The sequence below is a fragment of the Ascaphus truei genome, chromosome 1 (assembly GCF_040206685.1).
Source record: "Ascaphus truei isolate aAscTru1 chromosome 1, aAscTru1.hap1, whole genome shotgun sequence".
NCBI classification, from domain to species: Eukaryota; Metazoa; Chordata; class Amphibia; order Anura; family Ascaphidae; genus Ascaphus; species Ascaphus truei.
Genome location: NC_134483.1, coordinates 59,687,100 through 59,706,332, shown reverse-complemented (window position 1 = coordinate 59,706,332; position 19,233 = coordinate 59,687,100). Strand labels below are relative to the sequence as shown.

Below are 19,233 nucleotides of genomic sequence, written 5' to 3'. Positions count from 1 at the left end.
CCCTAGAAATTCTCCGCACCCCCCAGTTTGTGCACCGCTGCATAAACTGTGGACATAATTTGGATATTGTGAGTGAAGTAATTATGTACGTATGTACTGTACTATTACTGACTACGTCTAGCAAAGTTGTACATTTGAGCTACATGCAAGACTACTGAATAACTACTTTTTCCCTTTTGTATTGAGATTGCAATTGGATATAATAGCTTTCAAAGCAGTACAGTCAAACAAAACACCAGTGAAATTTGTATATAATAGATGTTAACATATTTCCGTTCTTTTGGAATACAAAGAATATTTACAAGAATACAGAAAAAATATGACTGATGTTTGATCGGAATAGTTTAGAAATATGCAAACCCATCTGAGTTTGTTTCACAAAACTTTATTATATCTATAACTCATACACAGATACATAATTTCTAAGAAAGGTGACAAAATAAATACCATTCTGTAGATATTCTGAGATAAGGTATTAGTATCTGGATAAGATTTTGCTGCTTTATTTTGGATTCTTGCCAACTTCGCATTAAACTAGAGGGGGGAAAAAAAGACAAGAAAGTGTACAGTGTATACATGTATGTTCAAATACATCAAGCATATCTTAAGAAAGTATTTTGTCATCATAAAATAATCTGTACAATACATCAGATATAGAGATTAGATGCCCGTGAATTTTTGTGATGATCAAAAAGTACAAAATAAAAAAAGCCTACATACAGGAGCTATGATGTAATTATGAAGAACTTAATAAGGCTGTTTCATCAATACAAAAAAAGTTTGATTTGATGCACTATAGAATGTAAAAAGATTAGATTATTACATGTTACACAGATTTTTGGGGGAGGGCTGTATGCTGGATTATTAGTTCAAAGAAATATTTTCAACAGGTCATCATAATGTTTTGAACCCCACAGCCCCAAATAAAAATCACAGTATGACACCCACCTCAAAGTACAGTATAGTGTACATGACTAGTGTAGAATTAAAAAGCTAGTGATTGATTCTCAGAATAGCAAAAATTGTTATGCAAGCTCATGTCGAGAAACAAAGCAAAAGTTTTTTTCTTTTTTTTTCAGTCTTGAAATTTACATTGAATGAGAAGTCATACACGCATGCGCCTAAATGTGATGACACGCATATGCGTTTCAACAAGGTTCCAATGAGACATACACGCATGCGCCTAAATGTGATGACACGCATATGCGTTCCAACGAGACATACACGCATGCGCATTAAATAAAAACAGTATGAAAACAAGAGAAAGCCTAGCAAAAGTATTGATTAATAAATAATACATATAGAAATGTGATGACACGCATATACGTTTCAATAAGGTTCCAATTAGACATACTGTACCTGCAAGAGCGGAAAAAATATTTTACATTCGAAAGAAAGTATTACTCATTTTCCCTTTATTATCCTGTATACAGTACAGGTATGTCTCCTCATATTTTTAATCTGTGTATGGCTAAGGAGCCTCAGACTATACAGTATGAACTCGTAACGTTAATCTCTGCTTCAAATATAAATCTTCAAATTACAATTACTGTACACACAAACACACACACAGACTTGCAGAACTGTAATGTACTGTACTGTGTAGGTTGAATTGCTATTAGATTTTTAAGACAACAAAGTGATTGCCCACTTGAGTTTCTAGACGGTATTGCAGACAACGCTAAAATGCAATTTTCTGCACCCGATACATACCCGAGTCAATGGCGGTACGGTTGAAAACATCACGCGCCATACAGCACTGTATGCTAGGCGATAATGGTGAAAAGCAGGGTTGCAGACCTGAGGTTTTTTTTGTCACTTTTTTACCCACCATAACTTAACTAATGTGTATATTATATACTGTGTGTATATATGTGTGTGTATATATATATATATATATATATATATATATATATACAGTGCTCGACAAACCCGGTCGCCAACTCGCCAGCTGCGATCGGATATTGGCTCGTGGCCAGTAGCTTTTCTCCTGCTCTGCAAAAAAAAAATCCCCTGCTGGAAAAAAAAAAAAATCCCTCTGGCTGTGACGCGGCTTGGAGTTGCCAGGACTTCAAACCGCCCTTCCTTCTCTGCACGGGTAAGTAATGGGGAGGGGGGGGGGGGGGTTGGGGTGCGCGCGCGCGTGCATCTGCTGCTCCTCCTCCTATATATCCTCCTGTATAATTGTGTCACCTCCTACTTACAAGACCTGCACTGATCCGGTCATGGAGAGGATTGTGGACACATGCTTGAGGTGTGGGGAATTTAATGCCTTTAATAAATATTTATACTGATACATCCGGTCCCCGGCGCTCCCGCTGCCCGCGCGGGAGGTAGCAGAGGTGTTTCTCCCCCCTCCCATCGGCGCTCCCGCTGCCCGCGCGGCTCATGTCTTTCTCTTCCCCACTCCCTCCCTCTGCCCGCGCGGCTCGGGTGTTTCACCCCCCTCCCTCCCGCTGCCCGCGTGGCTCTGGTGTTTCACCCCCCTCCTTCTGCCCGCGCGGCTCGGGTGTTTCACCCCCCTCCCGCTGCCCGCGCGGCTCGGGTGCTTCACCCCCTCCCGCTGCCCGCGCGGCTCGGGTGTTTCACCCCCCTCCTTCTGCCCGCGCGGCTCGGGTGCTTCACCCCCCTCCCGCTGCCCGCGCGGCTCGGGTGCTTCACCCCCCTCCCGCTGCCCGCGCGGCTCGGGTGTTTCACCCCCTCCCTCCCTCTGCCCGCGCGGCTCGGGTGTTTCACCCCCCTCCCTCCCGCTGCCCGCGTGGCTCTGGTGTTTCACCCCCCTCCTTCTGCCCGCGCGGCTCGGGTGTTTCACCCCCCTCCCGCTGCCCGCGCGGCTCGGGTGCTTCACCCCCTCCCGCTGCCCGCGCGGCTCGGGTGTTTCACCCCCCTCCTTCTGCCCGCGCGGCTCGGGTGCTTCACCCCCTCCTGCTGCCCGCGCGGCACCGGGTGCATCACCCCCCTCCCGCTGCCCGCGCGGCTCGGGTGCTTCACCCCCCTCCCGCTGCCCGCGCGGCTCGGGTGCTTCACCCCCCTCCCGCTGCCCGCGCGGCTCGGGTGCTTCACCCCCTCCTGCTGCCCGCGCAGCTCGGGTGTTTCTCTTACACCCCCTCCTCCCCTCGCTCCCGCTGCCCGCGCGGGGCGGCAGGTAGTAGCAGGGTGTTTCCCCGTCCCATCCCGTGTGTGTGTGTGTGTGTGTGTGTGTGTGTGTGTGTGTATGTGTGTGTGTATGTGTGTGTGTATGGGTAGCAGAGTGTGTGTGTGTGTGTGTATGTGTGTGTGTATGGGTAGGAGAGTGTGTGTGTGTGTGTGTGTGTGTGTGTGTGTATGGGTAGGAGAGTGTGTGTGTGTGTGTGTGTGTGTATGTGTGTATGTGTGTGTATGTGTGTGTATGGGTAGGAGAGTGTGTGTGTGTATGTGTGTGTGTATGGGTAGGAGAGTGTGTGTGTGTATGTTTGTGTGTATGGGTAGGAGTGTGTGTGTGTGTGTGTGTGTATGTGTGTGTGTATGGGTAGGAGAGTATGTGTGTGTATGTTTGTGTGTATGGGTAGGAGAGTGTGTGTGTGTGTGTGTGTGTGTGTGTGTGTATGGGTAGGAGAGTGTGTGTGTGTGTATGGGTAGGAGAGTTTGTTTGTGTGTGTGTGTGTGTGTGTGTGTGTATGAGAGAGTGTGTTTATGGGTATGAGAGAGTGTGTGTGTGTGTGAGAGAGAGAGAGAGAACATGTAGGACACCAGAAGTACCCCCCCACGCCACCCAATCAGTCATCCCCCCACCCAGTCAGTCATCCCCCCACCCAGTCAGTCATGCCCCCACCCAGTCAGTCATCCCCCCACCCAGTCAGTCACCCCCCACACCCAGTGATTCATCCCCCCACCCAGTCAGTCATCCCCCCCCCACCCAGTCAGTCATAGTCAGTCATCCCACCCCCCTGCCCTGTGCCCAGTCGCCCAGTCACCCCACCCAGTCAGTCAGTAATCCCCACCCAGTCAGACACCCCGTCACCCCAACCCCCCAATAACCCCACCCCGTCACCCCACCCAAACACCCAGTCAGTCACCCCAGCCCCCCAATCACCCTACCCCCCAATCACCCCACACCCCAATCACCCTACCCAGTCACCCCAACCCCCACAGTCACCCTCTCTCTGTCTCTCACCTGTCCGTCTCTCTCACCCTCTCTCTCACCCTCTCTCCGTGTCTCTCTCACCCTCTCTCCGTCTCTCTCACCCTCTCTCCGTCTCTCTCAACCCCTCTATCACCCCCTCTCTCAGCCCCTCTCTCACCCCGTCACCCTCTCTCTCACCCTCTCTCCGTCTCTCTCACCCTATCTCTCACCCTCTCTCCGTCTCTCTCACACCCTCTCTACGTCTCTCTCTCACCCTCTCTCCATCTCTTTCTCACCCTCTCTCCGTCTCTCTCACCCTCTCTCCGTCTCTCTCACCCTCTCTCCGTCTTTCTCACCCTCTCTCCGTCTCTCTCACCCTCTCTCCGTCTCTCTCACCTTCTCTCTCCGTCTCTCACCTTCTCTCTCTCCGTCTCTCTCACCTTCTTTCTCTCACCCTCTCTCTCACCCTCTCTCCGTCGCACCATCTCTCTCACCCTCTCTCTGTCTCACAATCTGGATATTTTATTTACCCTGTATATCTTAACTGCCCTATACCTACACCGAAATAACCTATACTGCTTTCTTCCAGATCTGACTCAAGCTTCACACGGAAGACATCGGAACCCCCCCTAACCCAGAAGACAGGTAGGGAACACATTCCCTCCAATGTATAACATTGCAGGAATGAGGGTACCTGGACATTGAGGGACTGCGGATCAGGTAAGATCCCAGGCGGGATTGCTGCTTTAAATATTGTGAAGCGGGGACGTCCAGGCACTAGTTAAGGGGTGCAGGAAACTAGTTATTCACACCTGGCTTTTTTTTCTAGATTCGACATTTATACACACACACACACACACACACACACACACACACACACACACACACACACACACACACACACACACACACACACACACACACACACACACACACACACGTAACAAGGACTAATTGTAGTATAATGTAATACAATAAATAAACTTATGTCAAAAACGAATGTTCTTACTAGAAATTTATTCAATTTATTTCATTTAGGGTTTTTTTTAAATGCGGGACTAGGGGCGGGACTAGGGGCGGGGTAGGGGCGGGACTAGGGGCGGGGTAGGGGCGGGACTAGGTGGCGAGTAGATTTTTTTGTTCGGCGAGTAGATTTTTGGGTGATTTGTCAAGCACTGTATATATATATATATATATATATAGTGGTCGACAAATCACCAAAAAATCTACCTGACGAACAAAAAAATCTACTTGCCACCTAGTACCACACGTGTGCTGCTTGGGCCAATAGGAGCTCGCCACGACGTTAAATCCACTCGCCCGGGGCGTGCAGATGTATAGGTTTGTCGAACACTGTATATATATATATATATATATATATATATATATACACATATATATACATATATATACACAGCCCAACCCCGTTATAGCGTGGTTCGCGGGGGCCACCCTATCCGACTGCGCTATAACCGGGGTCGCACCAATTAAAAAAAATGGCCGCCGTGCCAGATCGGAAGGAGGGGGGAGGAGGGGGAGTGAGGCGCCGGCAGCCCTATACGATCCCCCAGCAGCCACCATACTTCCCCCAGCAGCCCTGTACCAATCCCCCCCAGCAGCTCTGCACCAATCACCCCCCAGCCCCGCACCGATCCCTCCCCCCAGCTCCGCACCAATCCCCCCCCAGCTCCGCACCAATCCCCCCCAGCCCCGCACCGATCCCCCTCAGCTCCGCACCGATCCCCGCCAGCAGCCCCACACCGATCCCCCTCAGCTCCGCACCGATCCCCGCCAGCAGCCCCACACCGATCCCGCCCTCAGCCCCGCCAGCAGCTCCGCACCAATCCCCCCCCCACCAGCCCCGCACTGATCCCACCCAGCAGCCCCACGATGCAGCAGTTATGACACCAGAGGCAGGGGTGTAGGAGGGGGGCTGTGTGTGCAGTGTGTGTGTGCAGTGTGTGTGCAGTGTGTGTGTGCAGTGAGTGTGTGCAGTGAGTGTGTGCAGTGAGTGTGTGCGGCATTTTAAAAAAAATGTATTATATTCGGGGTCCACGCTCAAACCGTGATATAGCAGATTGCGCTATAACGGGGTTGCGCTGTATATATATATCACGACAGTAAACATATTATGTTAAGGGCCTACTTAAAATCCTCACAAATACAAAGAGTGAGGTTTTATCTAAGAACAGCGCAGCTGGTTGACTTGTTCACCCCCTCTCCCAGAGGGACCATCCTGTACCTCTATTTGCTGTTTTATCATCTCACTTTGCTTTTCCTTTTCCTGCTTTCGTTGCTGTCTTGTTAACTCTGAGATTTCCATATCCTTTTCAGCCAGTAAATTATTATTTTCTTCTTCTTTAAGCTTAACTGTTGGCAAGTAGACAAATTAGCAGTCAAAACAACAACCTGATACTGCATAAGTGCAAGTCATTTATCATAGTTTTATTGACCATAAGTAATTCAGCAAAGGGTTTTAATATTAGTTATTTATGTTAACATTGTGTTTCCACAAAGTTGTTTTTTTAAAATAAGGTTGGGTAATGACAAAAACCGACCTATAAAAACTATATGAGAAATGAATTGCAATAAATATCTGTTTAATAGGATACATGAAATACATTAAACCCTAAACAAAACTCTGTAAAACTTATAAATCACCTGTTTTATTTTAAAAAATTGTTTCAAATGTATGTTAAAAATTAGTTTAAAGTATTTATTATTTTAACATGTATTACCATTTAAATATGCTTTCAACAAAATTCAATTTTAAAATACATAAAACACCCATTGTCCCACTAATGCCTGATTGTCAGAGATAGCAGTGGCCAAAGGGAATAAGAAGAGGAAGGTGGAACACACAGAACAGATCCTCTGGTTAAGGAGGAGGACACCGTTATCCTCAGCAGAGGAAGGAGGGTTGCCACAATCTTATTTACTGTACATTGGTAGTATTGTTGCATATTAAGCTGTGTGACGGAGCTGTTGAACACACTTTCCTCCTTCCTTTGGGCTACAAGTTGTGAGCGTCACGGACAGATGAATAGAGAAACACACGTTTCAGAGCAGTGTCCCTAAAATGCCAATAACCTCCACAACTTCCCATCTCACAATAATAAAATAAATGTATAATTAATTTAAAGCTGCAATTCCCACTACTCTATTTCTTCCCCCATATCGATTCTTTTTTACAGCGTTTGAAGCAAGAGATCCTCCAGAGCTAAACGGTGCTATTTATCTATGCACCACGTCCCTAATATACGTACTATTTAGTAGACTGTGTTTTCAACTCCGATGCATAAAATAAAAATGTCCTCCAAATCGGCCATGGTGTCACTGACAAATAGGAAGCTGCCATGTTATGGGAAGAATGACATTGCAGCTTTCTATTGGCTGACTACTGCGGCCATCTTTGAAAACCCAGCAAGCACACTGGAAAATAAAATGGTATGTATCTTGGAAACCGTGGGGGTCCCCGGAATAAAAAACAAAACGCAGTTCGGCTCGCGGAACCTCAAGCTACAACTCTGTAAAAAAAATCCATATGGAAAATGGAGGGATTGCAGTTTCAATTTACCGCCATTTTTTTTAACAGCAGTATTACAAACATCCTTTACAATATTAATTATTAATGATTTTAAACTGTACATTATTAAACAATGTGGTATTTTCCTCCGGTTAAAATGTTACATCGTGTTTGTTTCTAGGGGAGATTGCGACTGCTCTGCTTTCCTTCCCGACTTGTTTTTAAAATGAGTTGACAGCCGGTATGTATGTATGTATGTATCATCACCTTGACAAAGGTCCCGTTTGAGGACCGAAACGTTGGATATGATGTTTTGTTGAACAAATACATGATTTTTGATATTCATTTGGAGTGCTGCCTCTGATATTCGACCACGTGCGGTATCGTATTGCCTATTTATTTGTACAGGATTTGCACGCATTCTTTCTATTCAGACGGAGTGCCTATGGTTCTTTATTACCCCCTATGTATATATATATATATATATATATATATATATATATACACATACATATACAATTTGTAAGCGTGGGGATTTAAAACATTTTTAAAAAAAATAAGCTTCATAAAAAAAGAAAAACAAAAGACTTTTACATTAAGGTGTGTGATGGTGATGGGTTCAAGAGAAAAAAAGTAATCTGTCCATCAATATTACAATTTGGATTGAATTATGGATTGTGGAACTACATTGTTATGCTGTGTCCCCGCTGGCGCTGATCGCGCTCATGCTCATCACCAACTCTCTAAGCATGAGCGCCGGGTGACCTGTACTTTGCAAGCGTGCGCGTGGGGGCATTGGGGGCATGTTGAGCGCGCGTCAAACACACTTATTTTCTGTCTCCTCAAGCGCCAAGCTTGGGAGAGCGTGCGTGCCCACGCACGAGCCTCGTGAGCGGGGACGTCAACATAAAGAGTACAAGAAGTAAAAGCGGCAAGTGCCGAGCGCACAGCACGCTCAGCGTCAGCGGGGACGCAGCCTTAGTTTGGCCTCCTCTCAAAAAAAGGAGAGAACTGCACTTCCCTCATAGTCCCAATTATTAGATTCTATTCTATTACAGTCACAGAGAATAAGACTATGCTCTGCCTTTACTTATTGCAATGTAATGGTCTGCTTGCCAAGGCCACGTGCTATTGCAATAGTAATGAATAACAACCACAGTGGTGATGAATACTATAGGGCATATTTACCAAGTAGTGCTACTCCCACACTGGGCGGTATCTTATGGAATAACATCACTTTGCAAATATGGCCTATATCTCTGCCAGTTGTAATAGCCTAATAGATATACTATGCAACAATGTATCCAACTGTTGCACTGTTTTTTAATTTAACAGTGTTGAGCAATGTAACACGAGTCCTTCCACATTGCCAAAATGCTATTGTTGACGATCACACCCCTTGCCTAACCAATCAGAGCACAGTGTTTCTCAAATCCATTATGTAATGCGCGGGAGGGCTAAAAAAAAGATATATTCCCTGCATTTCTGCCGTGTATTATGAAACCCACATTTTGCCTCCATTTCACACTGAATCTTCTGTATTTGGGTCTTGAATTCTTCCTCCTTGGTTTTTATCTCAGACATTAATAAGCCAGTCTTGTTCTTATACTCCTGCCAAAAAAAAAAATAGAAAAAGTGCCTGTAGCTAAATGGTTTCAAGGTTTCTTCAAAAAAAGTCTTAAAAAGGAAGAAAAAATTATTAAATAATATTATTAAATAATTGGCAAATAAAAGAATTACGATTATATTTTTTATTTTTGTATCAGAATTTCAGTGCTAAAAAGTCATACAAACCTTCATGAAATGTGCGTTGTATGCATGAAAACTGCATACATATGTAGTGTAAATTGTTGTTTGAAATTATTTTTGACGCATCTCGGCATGTTAGTAGTTTATTGAAGTCTCACAGAAAAATCAAATGTGCACACCAACATGTTTCGCGCTCCCCAGCGCTTTATCAAGGTGTAAAGCGCGGGAAACATGTTGGTGTGCACATTTGTTTTTTCTACTTCAATAAACTACGTTTTTTACGAGGCCACCAAGTGATCTTTTGCCTGGTTCTGTGCTCCGTTCATACACCGCGAGATTTCTGGATCCAACCCTACATGCCGGGACTGGCAGGGATTCTAGGAGGACAGCAGGCACACACTGAGATTTGAAGGTACTGACTTTGGAGTTAATACTTATCAGTAGTCCTTTATATTGCCTTTTGAAGTACCCCCTTCAGGAACATTAGCCATTATTAGGAGTACTGTGGGATGTCTCACTAGGCTTACCATATCATGTGTGTCTATAGTTACCTCAGGTGCCTACCTAATCCCTTTAAATGCCGTCCCAATGGTTGTAATTACATTGCAACATTTGTCGAGGAGGGTCTAACAGAAGCCGAGCACCATTTCTGATTTCAGGACTTTACTCTGCTATCTAATACTACCGAACTGATTTATTTAAAAAAAAAAAAAACCCTTAAGATGTCACATGTTTTGCTGCTTTAACATATTTACATCTAACGCAAGCGATTTCTGTGCACCAAACATAAGGGGGGAAAAATCATTTTTGACACTGCCGGAGCAGATTGAGACATTTCAGGTGAGTACATAAGCGCTATTGCAATTTCGTTTTTGGTGCACCATAAATGCGCTTTGCAATGCTTAGTACATACAGATGTAGCAAGATTTACTGTCCTTGGTGCCGTGGACAAACAAGCAAAAGTCTGCAGCGCCAGGGAGTGTGTCGCGTTCGCACTGCAGAGGGGTGCATGCTTCCGAATGGGACCTCCCGCCACGTTAATCCATCCGTACCGCCACCGCACGTGGCAGCCACACCGAAGACATTAAGACATTTAAGGTCACAAAATATTTCAATCTCCAAAGCAGTGTGAATTGTTGATTTGATTAATAGATGAATACTTTATCATTGCAATCTAAAGAACAACAAACAAACACTAAAAAACTAACATAGGGTAAAGCGCTCCACCTAAAATTAACCTGTGTGGTGAAAAAGAACCACATACTAATGATGATTAATATAAGTGCTAAACAAGTAAATACATCACCTAAATAGTGAAATATAAATGTGTATAATAGTGCCAAAAAGTGAGTGATAACTCAAACAAGGTATGTGAAATCCTAAATGTAACAAATAAGTACACATTAGAATGGCAGCCAGAACCGAAATCAAGTCTATCCAGTAACTTGAACAAACAGCAATAATAAACACGAGTATAGAAAGTCCTTGGCGCAAAAATACCAGTTCTGGAATAGAACAATGGAATCAGTCACTGACTTGAAATCGCTGATCCCACTTTGCCTCCTCAAAGATAGATGATTCTGTGGACATAGAAGAAAAAAAAGACCATTGTGCAGTAACTTCTAAATAACAGATCACTGCACTTTCCAGATGGCTACCTACAACAGGTAAGTGGTAAACAGGCAACGGGTCGTGTCTGTTTTTGTAATGAAGAGTTGAATCAACGATTTTCAATGAAGTCTCCAAATCACAGTACACATAAAGTGAATAAAATAGACATAGTATGATACCAAAGATAACATTTATTTAAAAAGTGCAAGACCCTAAAAATTTGCTCTCACATAGTCTATGGGCTTGACACGTGATTTCAAAGTGCTGTCCGCAGCTTGAATGTTCGGAGCACAGTGCTGGCAGCTGGGGTCGGATCCACACACCTCACTCCTCCTCACGTCCGCGACTCAGATTGGTTTCCTCCCCCTGATGACGTCATCACCGTCTGCTCTCTCCCACTGCCTGACGGATATTAACATTAAGGACAATCTGAATTTTTTTTACTAGAAGGCATCAGATATTTACTGACCCACAACTACTTCTGTTATGATAACAAGTTCTTTTTCCAGACATGTGGCACGGCCATGGGACCAGGTTCGAACCAAGCTATGCCAATATTTTCATGGTGATGTGGGAAGATTACATCTGGTCCCACAATCCGTTTGGTGCGATCCTGGTACTATGGAAACACAATATTGATGATGTGCTATGTGTCTGGTGGGGTAGTGATGAAGATTTAACTAATTTGAAGGATTATCTCAATGCTAATGATTAGAATCTCCAATTTACATTTACTAGTAACAATGTCGCAATAGATTTTTTGTACCTAACTATTTGTAAAAAGGGAGCTATAGAAAATTATTATTATTATTATTAACGAAGACATTTTACAAAACAGTCGATGCGAATACATATCTTTTGGCATCAAGTCATCATTATCCCGGGTGGATAGATAAAATCCCACGGGGACAATTTCTTAGGATAAAAAGAAATTGCTCGCAGGAACATATTTTTGAGAATTCGATCTGAAAAATAAGTTTATAGAAAGAGACTATAGTAGAACCTGTATATCCAAAACCATGAAAATTGCTAGCAAAAAAAAAAAAGAGAGGAAAAGTAAGAACAAATCTAAGAATGTGCCAGGTGGATCAAAATATGTCCCATATATCACACAATATAATGCAATGGCTCCGAAGATTACCCAGGTGTTGAATAAATATTGGTATATAGTAAGGGGAGATAAGAAACTCAGTTCAATTTTACCTGAACGTCCCCAGATTATCTTCTAAAGGGCACAAAACGTAAAATTGGCCTTGGCCCCCAGCTGTCCTATTGGTACCATAAAAGACAAAAACACTACAGTATGTGGTTAAATGACCTGAAAGGTTACTACACATGTTCCAATTGTATTGGGTGTAAACAGTGTGAAATGCAATAATTTCATCAATCTAACATCACTGGTAAAGTATTTGAGATAGTCATTTATTAATTGCAGAAGTAGTTTTATTGTTTATCTACTAGAATGCCCATGTGGGCTCCAATATGTCGGGAGGACTGGCAAGCCCCTGAAAAGGAGGCTGGCAGAACATGTTGATAACATCAGAAAAGGGTAGGTGACACAGTGTCTCTATTCATTTTAAGATCAAACACAACCAAAATCCGTAAGGCCTGATCTGTGGAGGAATAGATTGCCCCGAACCTAATTGGAGGGGATGCGACAGAATGAATGTGATATCGAGGTGTGAGAGCCTTTGGATCTGTACCCTCAGAACTTTGGCCCCTGGAGGTCTGAATATTGAATTCGCCTTAGCTTCCTTTCTTAGAGCAAATTACTAGGTCCTTGTATCTGTTCCCTAGATGTTTATACATTTACAATTAAGTAAACAATGGGATCCAGATTTTTCATGAAATTATCTGTGCAGTGTTATATAGTGTTTTTTAAAAATATTTTCTATGTATTTGTATGTAATATTGTAATTTCTCATTTGATGTTGCTTTTACTATTTGGTGTATATATATTTTTTTATATGTTTTATTTTAATATGGAATGAAGGTTTCATGCAAACTTTCATACGTTGATTGGTTTACAGAGCAATGCACTGAATTTTCTGGTTGCTTTATTTAGGCACTATTGGGTTTATCATTGTAGCCCCACTATGCTTGCTTTTACTTTTCTTCGTTTTGTCCATTGATTCAAATTCAACGCTTGTTTTACTATAGTGTTGATTTTTAGTGGGTTTAAACCCCAGCCCATTCTCTTTATTATTGATGTGAGGGAGTGAAAGTGTTAAACATTTTCAGGCTATATATAGCCATTGCGGACTGAAGAGCTCCATTATCCCAAAGGAAGTGACGTGCCGTGTCACAACACGCGTAGGGTGGAGCTTGCTTTACATGAGTCCGTCAGGCAGTGGGAGAGCAGACAGCGCGGTGGTGACATCATCAGGGGGAGGAAACCAATCTGAGTTGCGGACGCGAGGAGTGTGGATCTGACCCCAGCTGCCAGCACTGTGCTCCGAACATTCAAGCTGCGGCCGGCACTTTGAAATAACGTGTCAAGACCATAGACTATGTCAGTGCAAATTTTTATGGTCTTGCGCTTTTTAAATAAATGTTATCTTTGGTACCATACTATGTCTATTTTATTCACTTTATGGGTACTGTGATTTGGAGACTAAATTGAAAATCGGTGATTCAACTCTTCATTACAAAGACACAACCCTTTCCCTGTTTACCACTTACCTGTTGTAAGTAGCCATCTGGAAAGTGCAGTGATCTGTTTTATAGAAGTTACGGCAATGGTCTGTTTTTTCTTCTATGTCCACAGAATAATCTATCTTTGAGGAGGCAAAGTGGGATCAGCGATTTCAAGTCAGAGACTGATACCATTGTTCTAATCCAGAACTGGCATTTTTGACTAATTGCGCCAAGGACTTTCGGTACTCGTGTTTATTATTGCTGTTAGTAAACTGCTGCAAACCAGCTCATAAGAATAATCTCTGTGGAGGTAATTCATTAAAATGAGACAGTGCCGACGGAATCAATTTCACACGCAAACTCCCATTGACTTCAATGGAATTTGAATGCGATAGTGCCCCAATCAACACGGTCACAGTTTAATTAGTAACCCCCTATGTTTCCCCTTTACACCCTTGAGATTGGGACACTTGATTTCCACTTAAGCATTATTTATATGCCCTGTGTGTTCGGGCTCTATCTCTCGGACTTGTAGGATGTGTGTCTGGTTCTCTGCTCCAACATTTCACATTTTTTTTTATGTATTATAATTTTGCTATAACGCTCTCACAACACAGGGCACAGATGAAACAGGCCTCCATTATGTGGGGCAAGTTCAAACCTCGCTGGGGTTTCAGCATGTCGCAACAAGGGGCTGCTCAATGTTGTTGATACGCACACGATAACAGAGACATGCACAGTTCCTGCTCCATTGTGCTGCACAAAGCTGCTCTGGGCCGTGCCTAAACCCATGTATTTCAGTATTTTATCAGTTCCTGCCTGTTATGTTCCCTCATTCCCTTTTATATTGTTTTTTCTTTTTGTTACCATAACTTTTGGCTTCATAAATTAAGTAACATAACATTTTATGCACACTGTTGTTTTTATGGTGTACTACTCATGTATTAAAATAAACCCACAGGATTTTGAATGTAAGCGTAATACATTAAAACTTATTAAAGAAAGGCATAATGAGTGGGAACAAAATGCAGTAAGTACTATCTAATGCTACACAACAGATTAATATATATATATAAAAAAAAAAAAGGAACACGTGTAGAATGGTGAATGTAATGCTGGTGTATGTACGAGTGAATGGGGCAATATTATGTTGGATCATAATGTCACCTTCAAGGGAGACCAACAATTTAATAGATGCAGCTCAGCAAGAAAAACGTAGTCAATTTTCAGTACAATTCTGTTGCTCTTTCTTAATATAACACTGTTGGAACAATGGTGTCTGTTTTACTAGAATTCCAGTGGTCCTAAAATAGGGCTTGTAGGAGTAGCCATGTGGCAAGAACGCTGCCTTGACACTGGCAAACACGGTTTAAAAGCCAGTGTCAGTAGCCCTTCTGACCGTGGACAAGTGATTTTATCTCCTAATGTCTAGATTGTAAGCTCCTCGGGCAGGGAATCGTCCCTACAAAAAAGTATGTACAGTGTGGTGCTGCATACATTGTCAGTGCTTTAAATGAAATAAAAATATTATCTACAAGAATTGGCTTTTTTGCCCAAGTACGACTGCTGGGCTCCTACAGGAGTTCCATACACAAACACTGACCTAGGCGTTAATCGTGTCGTGTTTGAATCAGGTGGCTAAAACAATGTGATATCAAAAATGTGATGACCGTTTGAGGAAGATTGAAAATTCCAGCTGATTCCGTGACCGTACGAAGGAATCACATTCCAGCATCCTCTGTCACAATCCTAAAGACTTCTATCTATCCATTTGTACGTGTCATTTGACCATTTGCATCTTGCCACATTGTGCCTTCTCATCTCTTAGTCTCAATACCCAGTCACATTATTAGGGGTTTGTAGTGCTCCCCTGTTAGGTTTTTTTTTGTTCTACTACAGCAGTTCCTGGAATGTCAAGATCAGTAACTGTCATTGTTGACTATTAAAAATGGGCAATGTTTCCAGATAAATGGATATTCTATAAAAGACCCATGGGATCCAGAACTGAAAAACATTTTGTCTTTAATATTTCAATGATTAAAAAATTAAATCAAGCAGGGCACATTGCTGCAATCTGTTCTTTGTCGGTCAACACTGCAGGATGCTTAAAGTGCCCAAACCATTTTACTTATTCATGTTAGCAATTGCTCTCAGTGAACCAAAGCACTTCTCTCCAAAAAGATAATGACAAACAGAAGTTCTTAATAAACTGTTCTATGACGGGTCCTTTATTTGTGATCGACATTAGAACAGTTGCTGACTTCAATTAACCTTTGGCCAAGATATTAAGTTCAAAATAATGACAAGCATGCTTGTTAATAACAGCCCTAACCATATCTTTACTTTGCTCTTCTCTTACAAACAATTGGATAATTCAATTTGAAAGAGACGCCTTGCCTTGCTTTTACACACCAGCTCCTTTCTAAATGAAAAAAAGGGAGAACATCATTCTTGATACACTCCTTGCATTTTAATTGTCACTCTTGTTTCTGAAAAGTCAGGGTTCACGTTTTGGAAATTACTTTAGGTACGTTTCTGCATCAATGTAGAACATGAGTAGGTACCAAAAAGGTCGCAGGATGGGGGTGGCCAGCTCCACTCCTCATGGCCACCGACAGTCAGGTTTTAAGGAAATCCCATCTTCAGCAGAGGTGGCTCAATCAGTGGCTCAGTCTAAAACTGGGCCACCTGCAGCTGAAGCAGGGACTGATTGAGCCACCTATGCTGAAGCAGGGATAGCCTTAAAACCTGACCTGTTGGTGGCTCTTGAGGACTGGAGTTAGCCACCCCTGTTGTAGGAGATATAAAGCATGACTGACAGGAAAACCATGTTTTCCCCAAACTGTCGAGGTACAAATTATGGAAGTGACAAAATCCGACAGTTTTCCTGAAATGTACTTGTGAAGAGCTTTCCATCTATGTATGATACAGTATAACCAGGTCGCAAAGAGGGTGTAGCAGACATAGGGGTTGTTCATTACACTGTGATAGTGCCGAGCACGGCACTGTTGCACAGCAACTCCATCTGAAGTCAATGGGAATTAAGTTGAATGAACTGTGCTGGCAGATACTAAATATGCAAACACAACTCTAGTTTCTACTTACATACTGGCACATTTATATCATTTGCATGTATGTAAGAATACAAAAATGCAGTCAGAAGAGCATGTTACAAAAATATTGAGCAAAATTGAATGTTGTTACCAGAGAAGAATCTACCCTGAAATATTTACAGAATTTTTTAAAGGAAATTATGCATGGTTCATTTTAATCTGCTTTTCAGAAAACATTTCCACAGAATTGCTTGATGATCTATATAGTAAATTTAAAGCATTTGTACATGTAAATCATAATTTCGTAAACACACAACAGCGTTATAATGATAATATAACAGGATGTACAGTATTAAAATGTTTAAGGATGTTGTGTTGGGTCTTGCAGCACTTTTCAGTTCACTAACAACTTTGGTGATTTCTCTTTGATAATGTCTTATCACAGCAGTATTATTGCCATCAAGTTACCGTATAATTACATTTAATTGTTATTCTTTATCAAAATGTAAAAACAAGTCTCTGAGTTGCTTACCCATACCGAGGGAGAGGTACTGTAATTAGCTCTTGACCAATTGTTTGGGTTGGAATAAATGCAGCAGTTCTATACATTTACAGCAATGCAATTATCTAAGATGAGGATTGATCTGTTCTCCTATTATTGATCTTCATATCGTTATCTGTCATTCACATCAGAGCTTCCTTGTTCTTGGTCGCCGTATTACATTTCAGTCTCCTCCATTGGGGACTTTCTATAGCACCTCAAGTTTGACAAAGATGCTGGCAGTGACGGTGGCTTCTATCGGGCAACACAAGAACTTCCTGGTTCCTTACTTGGAAAACGTCTTAGCAAAGTATAGGATGGGAGTAGAGAAAGGTGAAAAAGTAACCCACATTCAAACAGAACATGACTGGGTCATCAATTACAAGGAAAGCAGCTTTATTGCCACTAACAGCTGTCATTTTCTGGGTGTGAATTTCAACACCTGACAAGAAAATAATAATCCCTACAAAAAAGATTTGCTCACTCATGCATCCATCTGCTGAGAAATACATGGCCCTATTAGGAAGAATGGTCTCAGCAATTCAGCTGATCCCTTTAAGGCAGCAGCAATACAATCTGCTGTCAGTTTGGAACAAGATAGTTACAGCGTAGATGAGGTTGAAAAAAAGACATCAAGTTCAACCTATGTTAAATTTAGACGACAGATACTTTATCCTATTTTTGTACTTACAGTATATTGATCCAGAGGAAGGAAAACAAAAAACCCCAGGGAAATATCATCCAATGATATCTCATAAGGGGAATAATACATTACATCTTGACTCCAAATATTGGCAATCAGATTACTCACTTGATCAACATCCTTCCTAGGTTTACTTATTTGGTATATACCTGTACACCTTTCCTTTCTAAAAAAATATGTCCAACCTTTTTTTGAACAGATCTTTTTTATCTGCCATCACAGTCTCCATGGGTAATGAATTCCACATTTTAACTGCCCTTACTGTAAAGAACCCTTTCCTTTGTTGCTCGTGAAATTTCCTTTCCTCCAACCTTAAGGGATGACCCCGTGTCCTTTGTACTGCCCTTGGGATGAATAATTATTTTGAAAGCTCCTTGTATTATCTCACGAATATATTTGTATATAGTTATCATATCCCCTCTTTGACACCTCTTTTCTAATGTAAATTAATCTAATTTAGCTAGCCTGTCCTCATAAATCAGATTATCCATCCTCTTTATTAATTTGGTGGCTGTACTCTGCACTCTCTCTAGTTCCATATTGTCTTCTCTAAGGAGTGGTGACCAAAACTGTACTCCATATTCAAGGTGTGGTCTTACTAATGCTTTGTAAAGAGGCATAATTATGTTTACATCCCTTCCATCCATTGCCCGTTTAATGCAAAATAAGATCTTGTTTGCCTTTGAAGCAGTGGCTCAGTGAGTAAAGACAGTGACTGACACTGAGATTGCTGCAGGGGAGCCTGGTTCAATTCCTTGTGACCTTGGGCAAGTCACTTTATCTCCCTGTGCCTCAGGCACCAAAAACATAGATTGTAAGCTCTATGGGGCAGGGACCTGTGCCTGCAAAATGTCTCTGTAAAGCGCTGCGTACAACTAGCAGCGCTATACAGTACAAGAACATGCTATTATTATTATTACTGCATGACTTTCGGCACTATTGCTAAGCCTGCTGTCTACAAGAACTCCTAAATCCTTCTCCATCAAGGATTCCCCTAATTTATCCCCATTTCATTTGTAAGTCACCTGTTTATTCTTGTTTCCCAAATGCATAACCTTACATTTATCTGTATTAAACCTCATCTGCCATTTACCTGCCCAAGTTTCCAGTCTATCCAAGTCCTTCTGGAGAGAAATTACATCCTGCTCTGATTCTACTACCTTACACAATTTAGTGTCATCAGCAAAGATGGAGACTTTTCTCTCTATGCTAACCTCAAGGTCATTAATAAACATTTAAAAAGCAGGGGGCCCAGTACCGATCCCTGAGGTACTCCACTCACTTTAGCCCAACCTGAAAAAGTTCAATTTA

At 42.3% G+C, this 19,233-nt stretch overlaps 1 protein-coding gene across 3 annotated transcripts in view; it reads right to left on the bottom strand.

The window, feature by feature from the left end:
- CCDC152 (coiled-coil domain containing 152) overlaps positions 1–19,233 on the bottom strand; it is a 63,531-nt gene that overhangs the window by 5,564 nt on the left and 38,734 nt on the right. For all 3 annotated transcript variants that reach the window (XM_075588879.1, XM_075588896.1, XM_075588888.1), the window contains exons 6-8: positions 9,137–9,239; positions 6,345–6,472; positions 448–534 (exon numbers count right to left, since the gene is read on the bottom strand). In XM_075588879.1, coding sequence (XP_075444994.1) covers positions 448–534; positions 6,345–6,472; positions 9,137–9,239 — 318 coding nt within the window. The remainder of the gene's footprint in view (positions 1–447; positions 535–6,344; positions 6,473–9,136; positions 9,240–19,233) is intronic.